This window comes from Epinephelus moara, chromosome 4, assembly GCF_006386435.1.
Source record: "Epinephelus moara isolate mb chromosome 4, YSFRI_EMoa_1.0, whole genome shotgun sequence".
Classification (NCBI taxonomy): Eukaryota; Metazoa; Chordata; class Actinopteri; order Perciformes; family Serranidae; genus Epinephelus; species Epinephelus moara.
The window spans coordinates 12,907,791-12,929,773 of NC_065509.1; the positions used below are offsets into that span (position 1 = coordinate 12,907,791).

At 41.8% G+C, this 21,983-nt stretch overlaps 1 protein-coding gene across 4 annotated transcripts in view; it reads left to right on the forward strand.

Annotated features, from left to right (window-relative positions):
• LOC126389300 (protein phosphatase 3 catalytic subunit alpha-like) overlaps nucleotides 1-21,983 on the forward strand; it is a 49,043-nt gene that overhangs the window by 19,075 nt on the left and 7,985 nt on the right. For all 4 annotated transcript variants that reach the window (XM_050042904.1, XM_050042903.1, XM_050042901.1 and 1 more), the window contains exons 2-9: nucleotides 736-936; nucleotides 5,115-5,239; nucleotides 7,533-7,644; nucleotides 11,322-11,467; nucleotides 15,587-15,726; nucleotides 17,042-17,119; nucleotides 20,195-20,289; nucleotides 20,725-20,850. In XM_050042904.1, coding sequence (XP_049898861.1) covers nucleotides 768-936; nucleotides 5,115-5,239; nucleotides 7,533-7,644; nucleotides 11,322-11,467; nucleotides 15,587-15,726; nucleotides 17,042-17,119; nucleotides 20,195-20,289; nucleotides 20,725-20,850 — 991 coding nt within the window. In that variant the 5' untranslated portion in view covers nucleotides 736-767. The remainder of the gene's footprint in view (nucleotides 1-735; nucleotides 937-5,114; nucleotides 5,240-7,532; nucleotides 7,645-11,321; nucleotides 11,468-15,586; nucleotides 15,727-17,041; nucleotides 17,120-20,194; nucleotides 20,290-20,724; nucleotides 20,851-21,983) is intronic.

Genomic DNA, 21,983 nt, shown 5'->3' on the forward strand with positions numbered 1-21,983 from the left:
TCTGCCTTTTGTTTCTTGTGACTGAGTTTGTGCCTGTTTGTTAAGACCACTCGTGTGTGTGTGTGTGTGTGTGTGTGCGTTTTGTTGAGTGTGTCTTTCGTATGTGTGTATGTGTCTCCTCACGTGCAGCTGTGCGCTCCTGCTGTATCACCCCCGTCGTCAGTCAACCCCCCTCTCCAGCAGCGCCCTGGGGGCCTTCATTATGTAAGAAAGACATTACTGCAGAACAGAGGCAGAGAGGCAGAGAGGCATTACTGCAGAACAGAGGCAGGCAGCCCTGATAACTCTGGCAGCCCCTGCTTCAATACAACCCGCTTAGGCCTCCATAACAAACACACACACACACACACACACACACACACACACACACACACATACAGTCAACCGCAGCAGAGGTGTGATCAGGATAATGGTGAGGATTGAGGGCCTCTGATGTTTGTGGGCAAGCTTGTTGAAGAATACAGGAAATATCAATAAATGATGTTGTGCATTATAATAAACGTTCTTCTCTTTTCTTTTGCTTCACCTCTCTCCCTCCATAATCTATCTCACCTCCATCCATATCTCCATACACCCATTAAAACTCTCTTCCACCTTCCTAATTTCAAATATCTGTCATATTTTATCCCCTTTCTTCCTGCATCATTGATTCTCCTCTGTCTCCATCTCTCTCTTCACCTTCTTCTCACTTCCATCCTCCTCTCTTCTTCCATCTCTCCCAACCTCCCTCTCCAGCGGTCCCCTTCCCCCTGGCCCACCGGCTTACCATGAAGGAGGTGTTTGACGCTGAAGGCCGGCCGCGGGTGGACCTGCTCAAAGCTCACCTCACCAAGGAGGGCCGACTGGAGGAGGCCGTGGCCCTGCGCATCATCGATGAGGGCGCCGCTATCCTGCGCCAGGAGCGCACTATGTTGGACATTGAGGCGCCAGTCACGGGTATGGTATAATGATGACAATTGGAGGAATTTGGTGTGATTATCTGATGTGTTCAAAGTCAAGAAAAACTACCATTTCACTTTGCCATTTTATGTGCTAGACTCTTTTGTCTGGGACCGGTAGCATCTTGACTCAGTTCAGTTCGGTACACTTTAGAACAGTTATTTTTTTCATTTCCATTATGAAAAGTTGTGGATGGTACCAACAGAACCACCCTATACCTTCCCCATTTTCATCAGCCCTCTGTTTGGGTACCGAGCACACTGATCCTGTACTAAAAGGTAGAGCTAGAAACACTGCAGTCCATTGACTGGTCAATAGAGAACTGTCAACCCTCCTCAGGGCTGAGTTGCGGCTGGTTTTAAAGCTTATGTAACCACTGTGCAGACTGTGGCAAGTTTTTCATACATCAGTAAACTATAACTGTTGAATGAAAGGATGTTTTGCAGCCTTTTCATCTTTACTATGTAGCACTTAAATAACTATAGACTGAGAAAAAATTATTTAATTCACTGTGCCATTCAAAGGCTACTGCCGGCAGCAACCACAACTTTTAAGGTGGAACATTTTCTCGCATGTTACTCAGAAAATACAGCAAGAGCTGGATGGAGCAGTGAGTTACAACAGTCCCGCTGGCCACTTTTGAATGAAAATACAGGCAGTACTTACTGACCCTCATGCCGACAAGAAGTCCAGTGTAGTTTTTTTCGTTTGGGGGATCGGAGGATAACAGCTAGCTGGAATAACAGCTACACTTAAATTACATGGAACCCACATTTTGAAAATGTAATGAAACTCTGCTAATGCATTTAAAAAACGTCAGAACGGCTCGTCCGTCATAATCCAAGTGCTCTGAAGCAGCGGCATGCAAAATTGACTTGAAAAAACGTAATTTACTCCACTTTTATAGCATAATTTCTCACTGTGGTCAGCTAGCCTGCCCTGCAGACGTGCTGCGTTTACATGGCAAGTTGTGCGAGACTAGCTGATGGCTAGTGGTGGTGCTAGTTCTCGAGTCTGGCGCAAGTTGCCATGTAAACACAGCACTCCTGCAGTGTTTTTTTTCTAAATCTCAAACGATTCCTTTAAATACAGTTTGTATAGCTCCCGTTGGAACTACCAGCACAAAAAGAAGAGTTGTGTTAATATGCCTGCAAGAGTGACAAGTGAATAGATCACTTACTTTAACCGTGAGGGTGCAGATAGCAACAGTCAAACATAGATATAGAGAGACAGAAGAATGGTGCTGCGGAGCAAAAGGCAGAAAGATCAGTAATTATATATTAATCAGATTCCATTTGTCGATTCATTAATCTGCCATATGTATCTGCCACCCTTTTAATATGAACTGTTGTTCGGTCACACTTCACTGAGAGAACCAATTGGCACTTATGCACCTCACAACGGCAGGCGCTAGCTTTGGTAATATCTGCGTGTATTTCCTTGCCAGGGAAATGGTATGAACCGAGTAGAACGCTGAAGGGAGGAGGATGAGATTGAGATCGATGAAGAACAAAATGGAAAACAAGTTTCTGAGACGATGACACAGAAGACAGACAAGCAGACAGGCAGACTCAGACACTCTCAACCTATTGACACTGCTCGGTTAATGTACCTGCGCATCTCTGCATGTGTGTGTGCGTGTGTTTATGCAAATGCGAGCGGTGAGATAATTCCGTGTGGGTTGACGTGCCCACGCAGTGTGGGAACATCGCTCGGCTTTCACAGGTACAGATCCCCGGGGACGAGGACAGATAGACAGGCAGATGGAGAGACAGTCGATCTTAAGCTGCTTAGTGCAGAGGTTCTCAAACCTGCTCATTCCCAATGAGCAACATATTGATCAGTTTCCAAGTTTCTCCACAGATTCTGACCCAGAAACACCCACCTGAGAGGATTTTTGTCTGAGTTAGCTATGATTGGAAACAACCTATAGATTTCAGAGATAAAACTACAGAAAAATAGCGCAGGTTCTTCTGTGGAGGGCTTTAAACAGATGTAATGTTGGGGAGACATTCGGCACAGTTTAGCACTTTGATAAAGTCTCTCTGGAAATGTTCTAAGATAGGCGGACTGTGGAACAGACAGGCAGGTGGATGGCTGAAATTTGAACTGACAGGCTTTTAGGGAGTCACATGAAGGCTTCTGGGAGAACACTGAGGCAGGTCTGAGGAGGCAGACAGGTACGGCTCAATTTCACTCATGCCATTTTGCATTCCCAATTCCCAGTTCAAATTAAAGCGAATGCTTAGGAGTAGACACAAAAACAGACAGTAACATGGCAAGCAGATGGAGAGACAGACAGACAGATGTAGCCGGCCAGACAGATGCAAAATGGCCATCGTAAAATGGCTGCAGAGGGGAACTATGACATCAACTAAAAGTGAAAGGAGAGGCCAGACAGATGGTGAGGGAGGCAGATGGGAAGATGTATGTTGGCAGATCATACAGACAGACAGTCCTGAAGACTTTTTACAATATGAAGTGTTCAGAATGTGACGCCTGACATGAATTAGATCCAATACTCCTGGATGTGACTTGAAAAAAATCTGTCGGGACATTACTGGAAACAACCATTGACATGTGCGTAGAATAATATTGTATGAGACTTTATCAAGAAAACTAGATTTCAAGTCTGATAGATGTGAAATGTGTCACAAAGGTGAAGTTTTATTCATCACAATTTAGAGCAAATTTCACTTAAAGAAGACCTATTTTCATCATTTTCATGTCCATACTTGTATTTTGGGTTTCTGCTGATAGTTTACATGCTATAATGTTCAAAAAGCACTTTATTGTCCTCATACTGTCTGTGCTGGATCACCTGTGTTCACCTGAGATGCTCTGTTTAGTTCCTGTCTCTTTAAGACCCCCTCCTGAAAAAGCCTGGTCTGCTCTGATTGGTCAGTGTTTCCGGGTCTTCCACATCTCACCATCTCTGGGGAATGACTGTAACAGAGAATAGTGGCACTTTCTATTGTGAAAAATCACCAATAATATCTTGTAAACACAACCACATCTGTTCCAGCGGGAATATGATCCAAAATCAGGAAGAAATTCACAAAATCAGCCACCAAGATTACATGTTTCCCTGACGTTAGCATGTAGCTACATGCAGCAGTGTACTTGCAGCAGGGCACTGACTGTGTATAGTGGCACATTCTCCTGTTAAAAATCCCCAATAAAAGCTTCTTAAAGCTTCTTCACAGGCAGACATGTTAGAGTTGGGATGTGATCCAAAATCGGTGAGAAATTAGCATTAGCAACCAAGTTTGACATGTTTACCTGACATTAGCATGTAGCTGCTTGTAGCAGTGTGCTTGGAGCAGATGACTGTATGAAGAAATCCGTCACGGGCCAACGTCAGCTTGTCTCAAAAGTAGAAAAAATGTTGGAAACAAGAGTATAACAGTCTGAAGCCTAAGGTCTTTGGTCACAGAGGCTACTTTTACATGTGTTTACCTCATAATTTAAAACTTTGAAAATAAAGAAAAGCATTATAGGTTCCCTTTAGTATAGCACAGTGAAGTGTGCTGTTATCTAACATGATCTACAGCACAACAATAGAAGTATTAGGGCTACATATAGCAAGGTTTCATTCTTAACTAAACTGCCTTTATAACTGTTTGGGATATAAAATGTTGTAAAATGCCATTTACAATTTCCCAGAGCCCATGGTAACATATTCAAACTGCTTGTTTTGTCCAACTAACAGCCCAAAGCCCAAAGACGAATATCGTATTAGACAAAGAAAAGCAGCAAATTGGGACATCTGGAACTTTTTTGCTTGAAGGGTGACTCAAACAACTAATCACAATGTCTTAGTTGCGTTTTTTTTTCGTCACATGTAATCCTATAAGGTACAAAAAGAGAGACTCAGTATAGAGACTACACATGAGATCCCTGGTGCATACCTTTACTGACAGGTAGTGCCTCAAAATGATGGCAATAGAGGATATTTTTATCACTTATTTTCTGTTTTTTTCATTAGGCAGATGAGTGATGTTTCTAGATCAGCAGACAGGACAGATATACCTCTGCAGATGCAAATCAGGCCATATGGAGCCACTGAAGCAAAGATGGTCCCAAGTTCTTTTTTTTTTTTTTTTACTGAATTTTGTAAGCCTTACATGTGGCAGCTAAAACTTTATGATACTAATACTGTGCTGTTCCCACAGTGTGTGGAGATATCCATGGCCAGTTCTTCGACCTGATGAAGCTGTTTGAAGTGGGAGGTTCTCCTGCCAACACACGCTACCTCTTCCTAGGGGACTATGTGGACAGGGGCTACTTCAGTATCGAGGTGAGGATGGACACTTTTTCCAGCACTGTACATACTTCACTGAACATGTCTCTATTTTACTGGGTGTGTAAGCTCACTGTATTGTGTACAGTATACAGTGAGCTTACAACTAAATCAATGTCCATTATAGTGTGCATTGCCCTGAAGTCTATTATACAGTTTCTAGTGGTGAGGTTTATTTCACTACAGAGGTATACAGTTACAACACCGTGCTGTATTTAATGTATTATAAATGTACAAAAGGTACTCCAGATTAGCATTGACACACCACAATGTGTCTGAAAATGTACAAAGACCAAGGTGGTTTAAAATTCATGGATAATTCAAGGTCAGTAATTACTAGCGAGAGTGTGATCTGCTGCTTACTGAGATATGTGTGGAAACTGAGCGGGGATAGTATGTCCAGCTGTTTGGACACGTGATTCTGTAAAGTAGATCTGAGTGCAGTGGCGTATTTTTGTGATTACTTTGTCTGGCAGAAATGCACCACAGATCAGGAGCGTGATTTGAATCCATAATAATAAAAGCACACGGTGAATGTCTTCTTAGTCTTCGTGGCATGAGGGAGGTATCATTGACATGGAGTGAGTTTGGAGGGGAGGGAGCAATATTTAGGCCACCTTCCTAACACACTTCAAGGGCACATAGACAGGGGACTTAACGAAGAGCGCTGATGATACTGTGTAAAGGTGAGAGAACATCGTCTGAGCCATTTGCGGGATTAACAAAATGATGACAATGAAAACATGTTGGATGATTTTAGACACTAATAGATGTCAGACATAGCCACAGCTGTTTCAATTCATTTTATTTCCTGTAGACTCAGTCAGCACACTATTATTTGGGATGATTCATGTCAAAAATCCTGTTTACTTCTATCTTTAGATCAGGGTAAGGATCAGTCAATCAGTTAATTAATTTGGGCAGGATGATTCATTCAGAGAAGGATATCCTTGTAACAGCCCCATCATGATTCTCTATGTCTCACTCGTAGACAGTTTAAAAGAAGTGGACGTAGCTTCTGGGTCTGAAACATAAAACAAATGGATAAGTGCCTCTTGCCTGCATTTCTCCTAATGGCCAGCAGGGGGCGACTCCACTGGCTGCTGAAAGAACCCCCGTAGTACAGTAGTGTGGTACCCCTTTTTTCAACTACTGAAGCACATGTATGCTGTTTTTTAAATGTGGGAAAACCTATAAAGTAGGTGATAGACTGCTCTCCCATTGCCAGTAGACCAGAGCTGTATGTCGACAAGCATGCCTCTCTGTTTTTGTTGTTGTTTTTCCCGATGTGTCACTTTCAACATCATGGACAGGCCACAAAACAGGTTAGCAAACAACAGAAAGCAGTGTGGAGGCCAGTGAAAATGTTACAGTGGTTACTTCTCTTTTATTTCTCCACTTAATCATTCTCCCTCTCAAATTTGGTGCTGACCAAATTTTGAAGGATTTTCGAATGCTGCTGGAACATCATTGCATCATGCTGGCAAAGGGGCTAAAATTAGCATGTCCAACTGGATGTCTTATTTCCATCACTGCTAACTGGAGTCAATAAGTACTTGTGACTGCTGCAGAGTCATTTGTCCCATGGGTGAATGCCCATTGTAACCTTTCCCACTAAATACCAGATGTCAGTGGGGGTTATTGGGGTTTTTGTTCAGTGCAGAAAGGGCTTATAAAATTAACCCTTCCTTTCACTTGATTTATTACCTCATAAAACATTTTCCTGATGAATTCATGGTCTCAATCTCTGGTTTCAATTTTTTTTTAGTTCAGCACGATGAAGCAGGGAATGCTTCAGAGCATGGCCACCTTGTAAATTACAAGTCACCACTACATCGCTGTCCTCAGATTCTTAGTCAGATCCACCCCTCGCTCCTCCACAGCTCCACCCTCTCGTTCAAATATGGCCACATCTGGGTCCAAAAATCCAAGATGGCGATGGCCAAAATGCCAAACTCAAGGCTTCAAAACAGTAGTGCACAGACCAGTGGGTGGTGTCACAGTGGCTACAATCACTTCCTTTTCATAGTCTGTGGTCTTGCTTTTAATTCCAAGTCCTTTGAGCCAGGCAATGTAATATACTGCTGTATACAGTCAATATGTGTTTAGGTTAATTTATTACAAGCCAGTATTTATGCTGGCACTGCTTACCATAATGCATTATAAATGTACCCTAATTTCTGAAACTACCTTCTTTTTGTTTTACGCTTGTTTAATGATGTTGTTATTAATGTGCAGCGGCTGATTTCTAACCAGCCTTTATGCTCTCTCCTCCCTGGTCAACCTTTAGTGTGTGCTATACCTGTGGTCACTGAAAATCCTCTACCCAAAGACGCTCTTTCTTCTACGGGGAAACCATGAATGTAGACATCTGACAGAATATTTCACCTTCAAACAAGAATGTGAGTATGTGTTTTCTCCTTTGCGTCAGTGGGTTACCCCTCACATTTCTGTTGTTCTGCCCTCTTCAACCTCAGCCTCATCATCAATTAGTTGGTTGAAAACTTTTTAAAATGTTTTTCAGCTGACTCGTTTATGAGTAAGAACCTTGTAAAGAGGGTCTGATATACATGATATAATGCTAAATGACTGAGGCTGAAGCTACACATCCCAAACAAAAAGTTTGCATCCTCACTAGATGATAATAATTCAAGTAGGAGACATGGACATAATTAAACTGCATTGGTCTTGTTTCTGCAGTGTTCTTATATCATAAGAACGACAAGTAAAAATAAAAGATCAGAGTGTTATTTCATGCTAACATAACCCTGTTTAGCTGCTTAGCTTACATAACTGGACAAGCAAGACAGAGGTTGCTTCACTGTTCATATTTCTGAACAGCGTGTTCCACTTTCACTGTTAGAAGAGAAAAGGCTGTAGAATGAGAACTTACTGACGTGTTTGGCAAATGTAGTGCTTCCTCAGATAACGAGTTCAGCTGTGGATGCTGGAGTGTAAACCTCCCCAAATCCAGCTGAGCAGGACAGAACAACTGTGATGTTAATGTTGGCCTACACTCTCACATAGTAGCGTCTAGGACAGGCTTCCCCTCAGTGGGGAAAGACTACACAGTGGATGTGCCATAGAGGGATGCAGGGATGATGTCTTTTGTAGGCTGATGCAGAAGTTAGCATCATCCTGGTTCCCTTGTCATAAAGCCTACGTGATTTTTCCATTGGATTTTTGATTATTGTAGAAAATAAGCTTTGTGGCAAACCAGATTTTATGATACGTACACATTTTGTGTAGCAAGATAATCTCCACAAATTAACACCACTTTTATTCCTTGTTGTGGTGGCGACGTTAAATTATGCGAACTACACTATAGTCGCATAACTTAACGCTGCCACCACAACAGAGGTGTAAAGTCGAGACATTCTGTAGTTTATTTTAGCCACTTGTTAGCAACCCACTTTTTAAAGACACCTAAAAGTTTTAAAATACAAGAGTGGGGTATTTCCTGAGGCATTATGTTGCAGAACAAAACGTGAAGGTCTCTTCAGCTTGTGTTAACCATAGAGCTTATTTCAGGTGTCTAACCACAAATCCATTCAAAAAACAGACTGACTTAAAGATGAGGGAACCAGGAATGGTAAAATGCTAACTCGTTCCTGCACCACTCTATTGTGAATGTGATTTTTTTTTTTTTTTTTTTTTTTAACATAACCTGTTACCCCACAAATATTAGCTAGCAGAATGCTCCTTGACCTTGGACGTAACACTCAGTTACTACTGTAAGTAATCATGTAGTTAGCTGGACTAATGCTAACGTTTGTAGCTTATGTTAGAGCAGACAAACACACTGTTTGGTCCATAGGGAATGGGAATTGCAAAGCATCCTGGATAGCTGTCATTATGTGTCACCAATCTAATCATCCGTCAATCATTCATTATCAGAAAGTTATAAGACAAATGCAAATACAAAGAGAAGCTCTTGAGTAAGGCAAAGGAGTGATGTATTATAAAATTAAAGTTGTTAATGATATTGAGCCTCACACCTAGGACCTTGACAGCTTGCCACCCATGATGGTTACTGATGTCAGCGCCTGTCAGCAGTTCAAAACCTTTAAATCTTTGGAGCCCCATGTCTAATTTACAAGCAGCTGGGTACAGGACCTTCAGATCTACAAGATAAATGCCAATTACACAATCATCCACACAAAGATAAGCTAATGTTTTGCTAACACAATGCTAACAAAATGTTAGCTAATCATGCATAATTAATCTACGGGTATCTAAAGGCTAAAACAATTACACCAGCCTCTGAAGTCTTTATTTACTATGCATCACTCTCACCACAGCCCCATTTACATGCAAAGAAATTCAATGGTAGTCCTGTGAAGCCTAGTTACAGTTGCTAAGCAAGGATTGGACAACTCACTGCTCGGGGGCGGGGTTTAGCAAACAGTCACTTGCAGATTCATTTTCTGTCATTCAACTAATCAATACATCAGCGACTGATCGTTTCAGCTGTAAAGTTATTTATTTTCTGTAGGCTCTGTTCTCCTCCTCCCCCTCTAGGTTGTGTCCTCCCTCCTTTCCCACACTCCTATCCATCCCCCCTCTCCGTCCTTATCTCCCATTTCTTTCCCTCCTCCTTTCCCTTCATCCTCCATCTTTTCCTCCCTCGCACCTTCTCTCTCTCTCTTTCTCTCTTTGACTCTCCTCGCGTCCTGTCCGAGAGTGGGTGATTAGCAGCAAATTAATTTGGCCCTTAATGATTGGCTCAGGGACTTGCTCCTCTGTGTCTGATTGGCCAAGGGACAAGGAAGCTAATTTCCCCTGGTGCTCGTGGCGAATAGTGGTCGCCCTCAATTACCATCTGCTGTGTGTGCGAGTGTGTGCGAGTGTGTTTGTGTGTGTGTGTGCACCACAAGTGTGTGCAAGAGTATGTACTGTGGCTGCATGTGTGTGCAAGAGCGTCTTCATAAATGTTTAAGCGTCTGTGTGTGGAAGGAGCTGAAAACTGGTGGACGAGCAATAATGAGCTCTTGCTCTACTCAAGGCAGATGGAGAGGTTGACGAACACGCTCCTCACTGTCTCACACACACACAGACAAGTACACACACGCTGGCTACTGTACACTGGTACTCCACAACACTGGCTTTGATTTGTGTACGTGTCGTTCTCATGTCCTCATACTCTCCCTTCTCCTTCCCATCTCTCTTTCCTCCTCCCTTGCCGTCTCCTATCCTTCCTCTCTTCATCTTACCGCTCTTAACCTCTCCTCCTTCTCCTGTCTCCTCCCATCAATCTCTCTCCTTCTCTCTTTATGAAATTATCATTCTCCTTTTCTCTCACCCCTCCTCCCTTGCTCGCTCTCATCCAAAATCCACCCTTCTCTCTTCTTTTTTCCTCTTCTATCTCTCTCCTCCAATCTCCTTTCAGCTATTTTAATCCTGTGATATTGTTTTGTGTCAGATGTATTGTTACGCCCATGTGTGAAATGTACTTTAAAGATGCTGCGTGTTGGATGTCTTTATTGATATCCCTGCCAAATCAAAGGAATTTTTCATAAAGCAAAAAATTCAGCCTCACAGTGACGCCTCTACGCTGCTTCATGCTTATATTTGGGTCAGATTTGGTTCACTGCAAACAGAGTTGGAGTCTTTGCATCCGCATGTTGTCTGTTGCAATACACTATCTACTGTAATATGGAGCATTCTTTCCACCAATGTAGATTTCCTCTCTGAGAAGGGGCATTTCTAAATCATCAGAGAGGAGAGAAACAGGTCATATGGGAGTGCTGAAGAAGAGATGACTGCATAAATTAATAACATGTTATGTAAAAATCCTACATGTAACCGCCTTTACACCCAAGTGAACAAAATTATGTTTTCATAGGAACCGAGCAAGTCTGTCTGAAGCCTTTATATCCATCCATGTCAAAGCTCCATGTTTGTTTGCTCTCCCTTGCAGTGTGTTTGTGTGTGATATGTAACAGTCACACTCCGAGTGACGGGGACTGACTGTACGTTTTGCGGGGATGGTGGCTGTTCAAAGCATGTCAAAACACATTTAGGCGCTTCCTTTGTCTCAAACCTTGAAATATCTCTCCACCCCTCTAACCACCTCCAGGTAAGATCAAGTATTCAGAGCAGGTGTATGACTCCTGCATGGAGGCGTTTGATTGCCTGCCCCTGGCAGCCCTGATGAACCAGCAGTTCCTGTGTGTGCACGGAGGGCTTTCACCGGAGATTCACACGCTGGACGACATCAAGAAGGTACGAAAAGGCACACACTCACACTGGAATGAACTATACTGCCCTACAAAGGCAGAGCACAGTTAATACATATTTGGTAGTGTTGTGTTCTTGGCAAACGTTTCATTCAAAAGAAGAATCTTTTGGGCGAACAAGCTAAACTGAATTACTTCCTTAAACGACTTGCTCAGTTTGCAATTCAGTCAAGCACTCAGTCAGTTGTGAACAAACGTGCAGGGACTCACTCAATGACTCGTCCACTGAACGCACTACACAAGCCCTTTTTTTATAGAGTTCGCACTATACTGTAGGACTGCTACAAAGTCCATGCTTTACAGCGTTGCCAGGTGTACGATAATTATCGTATTTGTACGATAATTTGGCCCTCTGTACGATCAATAATAATAAAATAATCCCAAAAAAGGCCAAATGTATGATAATTTGACCATTTCATGAATGTGTAGTTGTAATCAGTATGCTGAAGTTTTTTTGTGAGCCCTGAAGGCATGTGTTCCCATGTGACATGTTTCCAGCCAATCTCACTTTGCTTAGCGTGAGATCCAGGTGACGTTTGTCTCTGAACAATGAGCACGATTGGCTGAATGGTCAGCTGTACCCGCCCCACGAGGTGCTAGGACCCGTCAGGAAGTCGAGCGAGAATGAGATTAAAAACAGAATAAGAAGAAGAGGAAAAACCGAAGCAAGGAAAATGGAAAAAAAGTAAAGATGCCTATACCGCATCAGTAGGATTGTTATTTTGGTTATGACGGATGTACAATAATTTCCCTCAAAATATGATACTTTTGAGTCTCTGGTATGATAATCCTACATTTCCCACCTGGCAACGCTGATGCTTATACCAGCTTTGCATTTTTACACGGAACCAAACAACAACAGTATCATGCCGCTACAGTGTGTGATTTCAAACAGGATGCCGGCATTGTGGAAGCAAAAGAGGGGTGATTGGTGTAGGGTGACCATATTTTGATTTCCAAAAAAGAGGACATTCGGCCCGGCCACGNTGGATTCGGTCAGCTTTCAGTGAAAATGTAGTGTAAAAATAAATGAAATCCTATTGTCTGTCCTGTTTATTGCTTGGGGACTGTTATTTATGTGACAACACCTGAACAGAACACACACAGACACACATTGGCTGTTTGTTTCTACCTTTACTCTCGCTGGAAGCCTCGGACCTTCCACCACCCGCCTCCGCCTTGATTAAACGCTGAAAATAAAAGAGGGAGACAAGTTTTCCTATTTTATCTTATTTTGTTAGGCTATATTTCTTCCTCTCCACTCGCTGGAAGCCTCGGACCTCTTGCCACCTGCTCCCGTCTCAAACACGGAGGTCTCCCTCTCTGCGGAGCACCCACAGCGCACTCCCGGCCTGTTAAATAGCCTGTAACCATAACAACTGTGTGACACAAACTCAGTGCTTTACTCATTAAATAATGTCGGGCTCGGTTCGGTTTCGGACAGAAAAATGCGGCCCGTGCGCACTCTAACACACACACACACACACACACACACACACACACACGGAAAACTGGACATTATCATCAATTTATAAACACCCCCCGGACGCCCCGGACAGGACGTGAAAAGTGGACATGTCTGGGCAAAAGAGGACGTTTGGTCAGCCTAGATTGGTGTGACATGTAACACAACATTCGCATCGGCAATACTTTCTAAACAATAAAAATGGCACCTAACCTGTCCTTCTTCTTTGAGATACTTGCTACCTGCTAACTGCTAACAGCTACTTTTAAAATCTCCTGTAGTGGGTAGCACACATGACACATTGTCAAAATGTCACACCTGTGCTGCCCATGATCCGGTCTTGCTGGCTGTCCCGCAGACATTGTTTCTGTGCTGTTACTATCTCCAGTGTTGGCTTAAAGGGGAGACAACTCTGTATTATACAGAATGGCAAGCGAGACAGCTAAAGCAGAAGCGCTACGCTAATGTGAAGCTAGCTCGTGTAACCCTGGTGAGATAGCAACTTCTAGCCATTAATGCTAAAACTAAATTTACTTACAGATTTTACCTACCTGTAAATAGAAAGTATCCACTTTGAGGAAGTGACATCCTAGTAGCTGATTCAGTTGGTTACTTCACAAAACTAAATGTGGCAGTAGTTAAATTCAGCCATAACAGAGAAAAGATCAGCTAAACCTGCTAAAGGTAACTAGCATAGCAGATCTCAGCTGATATGTTAGCTTTTGACTTGAGTGGAGTTCATGCAATATGTTGCTATTATGCTGCTTTTAAATGACATATTCATATATGTAAATTAGTTTATAGTATGAATGAATATAAATATTAATAGTAGAAGGACTGACAGAACATATACAGTAGCAACACATGCAATACTTCTGGTCTATAAACTGTAAATCAAAATTACCATGACCTGGAAGACTGAGAATCTTCACCAACATATATCATCATAGCACATTTTATTCTCTTAAGGGATAGTTTGGATTGTCTTAAGTGGGGTTGTATGGGGTAGTTATCCATAGTCAGTGTACTACATACAGTATATGTCAGCACGCCCCCAGTTTGGAGTCGCAGGCTGGAGTCCATGATGGAACCTAAGCAATGTAGCCTCCTGCCTAGGATGGGGGTTAGAAACAAAATGAATCATAGCCACCTAAAAAACAACAACATCAGTTTAAGTATACGCTTTATAAAGAGTATTTTCACCATTTTATCTTTCAGTCAGGCAGCTCCTTACAATGGGGAAGCCATTACCGGCTTCAGTTTCCCATCTATGCTCTCGGTCCACCGCTGCTTCGATCATTTGGTTAATTTGTGTGATTGTGTGACTTTGGTGAACCTGAACTAACCCTTTTAAATGCCAAAATCACACAATAACACAAACAAAATAAGTGATCAAGGCAGCAGTAGATCAGCAGCTCCTGTGTTCAACAGTGTTAAATCAATGTTTTTCTCAATGGAGTCTGGCTTTTAAGAAAGTGATATGACGGCTTCACAGCTTTATTTTCCCATTAGAAATCACTGTCAGACAGGTGAAGCAGGGATAACACTCTAAATATAGTATACAATTAAAGTGATACTGATTTTTTTTAGGTGGCACTGTTTTTTAGGTGGCTATGATATGTTTTGTTTCTGACCCCTCCACAGCAGTAGATTGCTTATCTTCCCTGTTGGACTCCAGCCTGCCTCTCCTGATAACTACTGTATGTAATACAGTGGCTATGGATGAGTACCCCATACAACCCCAGTTCAAAAAATCTGAACTATCCCTTTAAAGAAACAAATTAAAACGGACAAGAAGCTGAAAGAACACATTTATGTTGGTAGAAACATTTTCCTTTTCACTCTGAACTGTATTTTTAGGCATTATTCACATTCTATTGCAGTTAGTTTTGGGGTTAAAATCAGGCACAAAAGGAAGAAAAAGAATGAAAATACAACTTCTAATTGTTTGCCTGCCAGACTGAAAACTTGAAACCCTTTTTCTCAACTTCACTGCCTCTGCATTTACTGCTTTATACATAGTAGCAACATTTATCACACTTCTCATTGCCGGGGGAAAAATAAATTTAACGTTACATGTTATCAGCTTATGTGTAACACTTAAACACACTCGCGGTTGCAGACATAAACACACACCGACTCTTATTTATGCATATGTGTGCTGTCAAAGCAGAGAATCCATAAGAACCCAGTAAATCCAGTGCACCAGAGACCCCCACACATGCTGTATGTATACAGTTCACACAGTAACACAGAGTACAAAGGCACACACATGAACACAGACACATGAGGACACACACTTCCTCATCTAATGGCAGTGTTTCCATGGTGAATCTGCTGGTGTGACATCTTCTCCCTCCTGTGTGGTGAGGGTTGCCATGGAGATGCTCTGCTCTGACAGTATATGTTTGTGTGTGTGCATTTGTGTGTGTTTGCTTTTCTTTCTCCTCTGATTTATCCTATATGTGCTCTTGTGTATGTGCTATGGTTCATAACACTTCTAAAAATATTAGGTATCTGATTTGTTTTTATGTGTTTTGTGTGCGCAATGTTTATATTTCTAAATGTGACTGAGCATTTGTGTTTCTGTAAGCTTATATTTTTGTGTGTTTCTGTGTGTGTGTTCCTTGTATGTCCTAGTTGGACCGGTTCAAGGAGCCCCCAGCATTTGGGCCCATGTGCGACCTGCTGTGGGCCGACCCCCTGGAAGACTTTGGCAATGAGAAGACCCAGGAGTACTTTGGCCACAACACAGTCAGAGGCTGCTCCTATTTCTACAGGTACTGGACAACATTACTCCTCACAAGAACCAACTAAAAGAAATATTACATAAGAGTCCTGATAATATATTTTTTTTAGAAGAAAATCAACTTGAATGTGAGTGACTAAAGTTTGATATCCTTGAAGCAATAGATCCCTGTGCTTATGAAGCTCAGAGATATGAATTTACCTGATATCCAAACAAGCCAGAATGAATGCAATATTCAGAGATAAAAAAAAAATATATATATTCTTTCAAATTAGCAGCTGAAACATGCAGCCAGAAATATGACTGATCCTCCAATGTGTTCCTCCTCTGCTCCTTCGATGTGTTTTAATGACCTGGGAGCCATGTGATGGCCCAGAGTTAGGGAGATGTGACTTTCATGTACAAATCTGGAATCTAATAAGTTTGGTGGACTTCAGTGTATTGGTTTGGGATGTTGGTGATGAGAAAAGAGAAAGAGAGATGCTTCCTGCACGGTTACGCCACATCCAAGATCCAATAACAATCACTGGGATTTGTACAAGACACAGAAAATCTTGGCCAGTTTACACACACTCACACACACATTCAGCGTACGAGCAAACACATAAACAAGGCACATTCACAAACACACACACTCACACACACAGAGTTCTGTTTCAGCATGAAACGATATCCCACAATCCCCAGGGAGATTGCACGGTTCTGTTGCTATGACGACTGGCTACTCCTGCCAGATATGGAGTGATATTAAGATACAGTGAGAGAAAGAGAGGGAGAGCAACATGGGAGGAGGGTGGTGGTGGTGGTGGTGGTGGCGATGGTGGTGGGGTAGAAGATGAAAGATGGGAATGAAGAAATAAGAACAGAGGATTGTAAAGATGAAGAGCTGAGGTTGAAAGACAGGCGAAGTGTTGGCGCGGTCGTAGCTGCGCCCCTCAGTGTGTAGAATTCAGTGTTATGACATGTTTTCTGTGGAGAACACAGTTGTTTTCTATGTTTAGCAGACACAGCATCAATCGACCAACTAGTGTATACTCAGCCCCCACAGCACTGAGGAGGCCATAAGTCCTGCTCAGGCCTGCCTTGTGCAAACTCATGCCCCCTGCTGGCCCCAGTTAGATGTAACACTAGAACACGAGAGGCCCACTCATCTCCCACTGCTAGACTTTAAATACTTCCATCTGTTTTGAGGTTTACAGTGGTCTTGATATAATAACATGTTTGCTATGTAAAGGGTTTTTTACCGGATCTTTTCAGATGATTATTCTCCTACATTTTCATTTTCCACTGCTTCACTTCAGATACTTGCTCTCACTCTTTCTCTCTGTCTCTCTCTCTGTCCCCAGTTACCCAGCAGTGTGTGAGTTCCTACAGACCAACAACCTGCTGTCAATCATCAGAGCGCATGAAGCACAGGATGCTGGGTAAGCTGACTGACTGTCGCGGCTCAGTCCTTCTCTCGGCTTAAAAGAGAGCACCATTTAATTTAATGGCTTACCTTGACATTTCGTGTTCTGAGCTGTTATTTTTCTTTGTCAGGGAATTGGCACATTACTGGGGAAAGAGGTTCCACGATTTCCTTCTGTCACCCTTAAAACTGTGTTATTGGCATTGTCAGAGTTTGTCTGATGGAGAACACCAATAGCCTGAACAACATTCAGGTCAACTAACTCATCTTTTGAAAACAGAATGGGACGGCAAAGAGCCATGTAGGGTTTGCACCACTAGTTTAAATAAAGTAGTGGGGGTGAAACATAATTTTCTGATCCACAAATCCACTCCTGGCGTCTGTTATCTTAGTGTAAATCCTCTAAATATAATAGTGCTGCCTTAATTGCTGCATTATCAGTAGTGCTGTCGCTGTGGTTTGTGCTGTTTGGTGAACCCATTAACAGTATTTTATCCGTCGTGCAGCTGGGCAGTCTGGGTAACCGTTGGTGAACTTGTACAAGGGCTGGCCAAAAGACACAGTAGTTTATACCTCTAAATAGTACCGAATGTATAGCTGAAAATTGCTGACACTTTAAGACATGAAAGAATAAAAAACTGACTTCATTCACTGAAATAAGCAGCAGTGTAGAGACAGAATGAAAAACTTACATAATAAAGTATACTCATAACAATCGTAACTAAAAACACTTAAAGGGGACCTATATACCAAATCACTGTGACGCCACTTCCAAACATTCACTGCCAGGTAAACAACTAGCAACTGATTTTTATTACAGAGATGTGTGAAATCAGTTGTCATTTCCAGCCATAACTGTAATGTTTAAAGATATATAGTTACACACTGTAGTCTCACCTATCAGTTGTGCTTATTTTATGTACTGTGTTGCTTTGCTAGTGTGTTTGACGGCACGGAAGCTAAGCAATGTACTACAGTGGACAGGGCTGCAGCAAAACGTATTATAGCTACCGTAAAAAAAAAAAATAATAAAATAAAATAGTTTAAGTGCCCGCTATATTTGGACCATTTTCCCTTTTCCTTACACACAAACTGATAGAGGCAGTGGTAGACCAGCACCTCCTGTGTTCTGCAAAGTAAAATTACTGTTTTCGTGAATGGGTTCTAGTGGCTTTGAGAGAACCATGAGCTTTTTTTTAGATAGCTAAAAACTAACCAATTCAGGCAGCGTTTGGTCAGCGCCATTTTGTTCTATGCATATGACGTGGGGGTTTTCTTCCAGGAAGTTATTGCAAACAAACATTGTGATTGGATTATCATGACCATTTTCAGTTTCATACTTGTGTTTTGGGTTTCTACTAGAACACGATTACATGCTTTATTATTCAAACAACACTTTATGATTTAATATACTTGAATTGACTCTCTGTCTGAAACTCACTGTTTCACCCCCTCCCAAAAAAGCCCAGTCTGCTCTGACCAGTCAGTGTTTCTGGGTCCTTCGCATTTCTGCACCATCATTGCAGCCGGGAAATGACTTAAATGTAGTATAGTGGCTCTTTCTACCAAGAAAAATCCCTAATAAAATCTTTTTAAACCATAATAAAAAAATAAATAAATAAATAAAATAAATAAATAAATAAAAACTGGAGATGTTCCAACAGGAATAAGATCTGAAATCAGGGAAAAATTACTAACATCTGCAACAATGATAGTATGTTTCCCTGATGTTAGCATGTCGCTACATGTAGCAGTGTATGTACACTTGCAGTAGTGTGCCTGGAGCAGATGACCATATAAAGAAAGTAACTCACAGGGTTTACTTTTGCATATGTTTACCTCATTATTTGAAACTTTGGCTACTTTTAATATGAACATCCAACAATGTTATGTTATATTATGTGACAGAAAATTAGGAAAAGCATAATAGGTCCACTTTAATCTTCTCCCACAATATAGTTTACAAAGCAAATGAGGGACCTCCTCACTGCTGAAAAAAATTCCAACTGATTGTGGATGGTGGTAAAAACTGCTCCAGGAACACCTCAGAAAACAAACAAACAAACAAACAAAAACTTTTGGTTTCTCTTTGTGACATTCAGTGACCTTTTGAGGCTGCAGTTTGATTGATGGACAACAGCAGTGCACTTACTGAGTTATAACATAATATTAAATATGTTGATTTACTGTACGGCATACTAGCCTATAAAACAGTACACTGTAAACATTTGTGCATTGTACATAATAGATCACAGGGAGAAATGTAAAGTCTGTGCCAGTGTGGTAGAGCAGTGTAACAGGCAGCGAATCAGGAGCCTGTTTGATACAGAGCCTTTACCTTGCCTTGATTCGATCGGCTCATGATCAGGCACAGTGTACGATGGCCTGCTGTGGACAAAGCTTGTAAATATGTAGGGACCAAAACAAGAACCAACCTTGTGCTGATGATAATGATTGAATAATCGATTTGGTTATACACAGGTTCCTGGAGAGAATAACATCCCTGACAACGCTGCAAAGGACACTAGAACACCATGATGAAAATCACATTAATAAAAAGACAGCCACCCAATTCTGCTGCACACCTAGATTACATTTGTTTATAGTAAATAACCAAAATTCTTGATTACTGATGAGTTTGGTAATTAGTCTGTCCTCAAGGGACCCAGCTACTACGGGCTGCTTATACGTGCTTTGTTTGTGCATAAAAATGAAATGTGCTCTTGTGTTCATTATCATGTCTAATCTCAGTGGGTTCTTTGCATGCATGAAACTAATTGCACCCAGACTTGTTTTTATTGTGACTAAGTCACTAGATCTGGGCCTAATTCAAAATGTAAGCTCTGAGCTGGCAGCTTCACTCAAACACTGGGGGCTGTCAGTACCCTGCACAGTGGCACCCTGTCATTTTGCCCACACAGATCCTTCTTCATTTTTTTTAAATGCGTGGCTGTCTCGCCTTCAACCAGTCTCTGTCTGGTTTTAAAGACCTCTGAAGCAAATCCTCCGTTTTCATCCACAACATGTTTTTTTTTATTTATATATTCGTGTAGCTGTAACGTGGGTGGTTTGTTTGTCTCTCTTTCCTCAGGTACCGTATGTACAGGAAGAGTCAGACTACAGGTTTCCCCTCCCTCATCACAATCTTCTCCGCTCCAAACTACCTGGATGTCTACAATAACAAAGGTCTGACACACACATGCGCAAACACACACACACACACACACACACACACACACACACACACACACACACACACACACAGCTGTACACACACAAAAAGCTCAAATGTGAGCACTGGTGCAATCATTTTAGACTCAACAGCATATTATTCTTCATCTAAGACTGAACAGAAACGCTTAAAACACATTGATAGACATAGTGTGTGGATGTGTGGACTATGTGTGTAGTGAACATTTTAAAACTGAATCATGTTCTTCATTTTAGTATAACTGTATGTTTAACCTGATTGGGGATTCATATTTTAAGAATAATATTGTCTGATATCTGACCAAATTCAATAATCTATATGTGCGTGTGTGTGTGTGTGTGTGTGTGTGTGTGTGTGTGTGTGTGTGTGTGTGTGTGTGTGTGTGTGTGTGTGTGTGTGTGTGTGTCCAGCTGCGGTGCTGAAGTATGAGAACAACGTGATGAACATCCGTCAGTTCAACTGCTCTCCTCACCCCTACTGGCTGCCCAACTTTATGGACGTCTTCACCTGGTCACTGCCTTTCGTGGGAGAAAAGGGTATCACATGCACACACAAATCCTTTATATAGACTCTTCCACATACAGAACATCATAATCAGAACATTAAAGCGTCAGGTTGTCGTAAGTGGTGCTGTAATATCCAAAGGAATACTCCTTTTGGTGTGGAAAATCCAGCACTAGACTGAAATGCCGGTTAACACAAACCTACTTCAGGCTAAATTGTGTTGGTACTGATTTAAGACCTGATTTAAATGTGAGCTATTTGAGCTTTGGTGGATTTTATGCTCAGACAGATCACCAGACTGTGAAGGAGCTCAAGGATGATGAGTCCAGCTACCAAGGCTGCCATGATTTAATGAAACACTTTTGATTTTAGATTGGTCAGACTGGTGTAGTGTGAAGCAGCAAGAGAGTCACAAAAGACAGAAAGTCAGCCCTTACAATTTCATTTGGAGGCATAAATCTAGTATAAAGTACTACAAAAATAGCAGTTGTCATGGATAGGGTTGGGTACTGGTATCAGGAACTTGGTACTGGTATCTAGTGGTACCTTTCTAAGGTGCTTTAGTATCTCTGTAATAACAAAACATACAAAAGCATTCGGTAAAGTTGTCTGTGCCCCACGTAAAGTATTGTCTTGCATGGACGATGACTTCATTATCTCCAGCGCTGGCTGCAGGCATGCTAACGTTAGCTGTGGCTGCTGCGGGGACTTTGCCTCCAGGCTGTCAAACACAATACACTCTTTAGCTTTAAATATATTTTGTGTTAGACCAGGTGTGTCCTCAGGTTAGACGTGTTGCCCTGGCCAGCTTTGCATTTCACATTACAAAAGTGTTGTCTGCATCAAGTTTTGACAAGGGAAACCACACAGGACCGCTTTAGGTTCGCCACTGCCCTTACTCACTGTGACTTGAACAGGCTGTATGGGTGACATAGTCTGGCTCTCTCTTTTTCTCTCTATACTCTACATTTCTCTCACCCAGATGCAATGTCGAGTATTGAAATTTGGCATCAGTTGATTTAATGGTAATCGGTACTCTGTAGTAGCTACATAATTTGGTCAGTACTCTTACAAGTACTAAGTCTGGCACTCAACCCTAGTCATGGATCAGTTTGCACATTTAATAAATTAAGCCAAAAAAGTCTGACGCAAAAATCGAAATAAT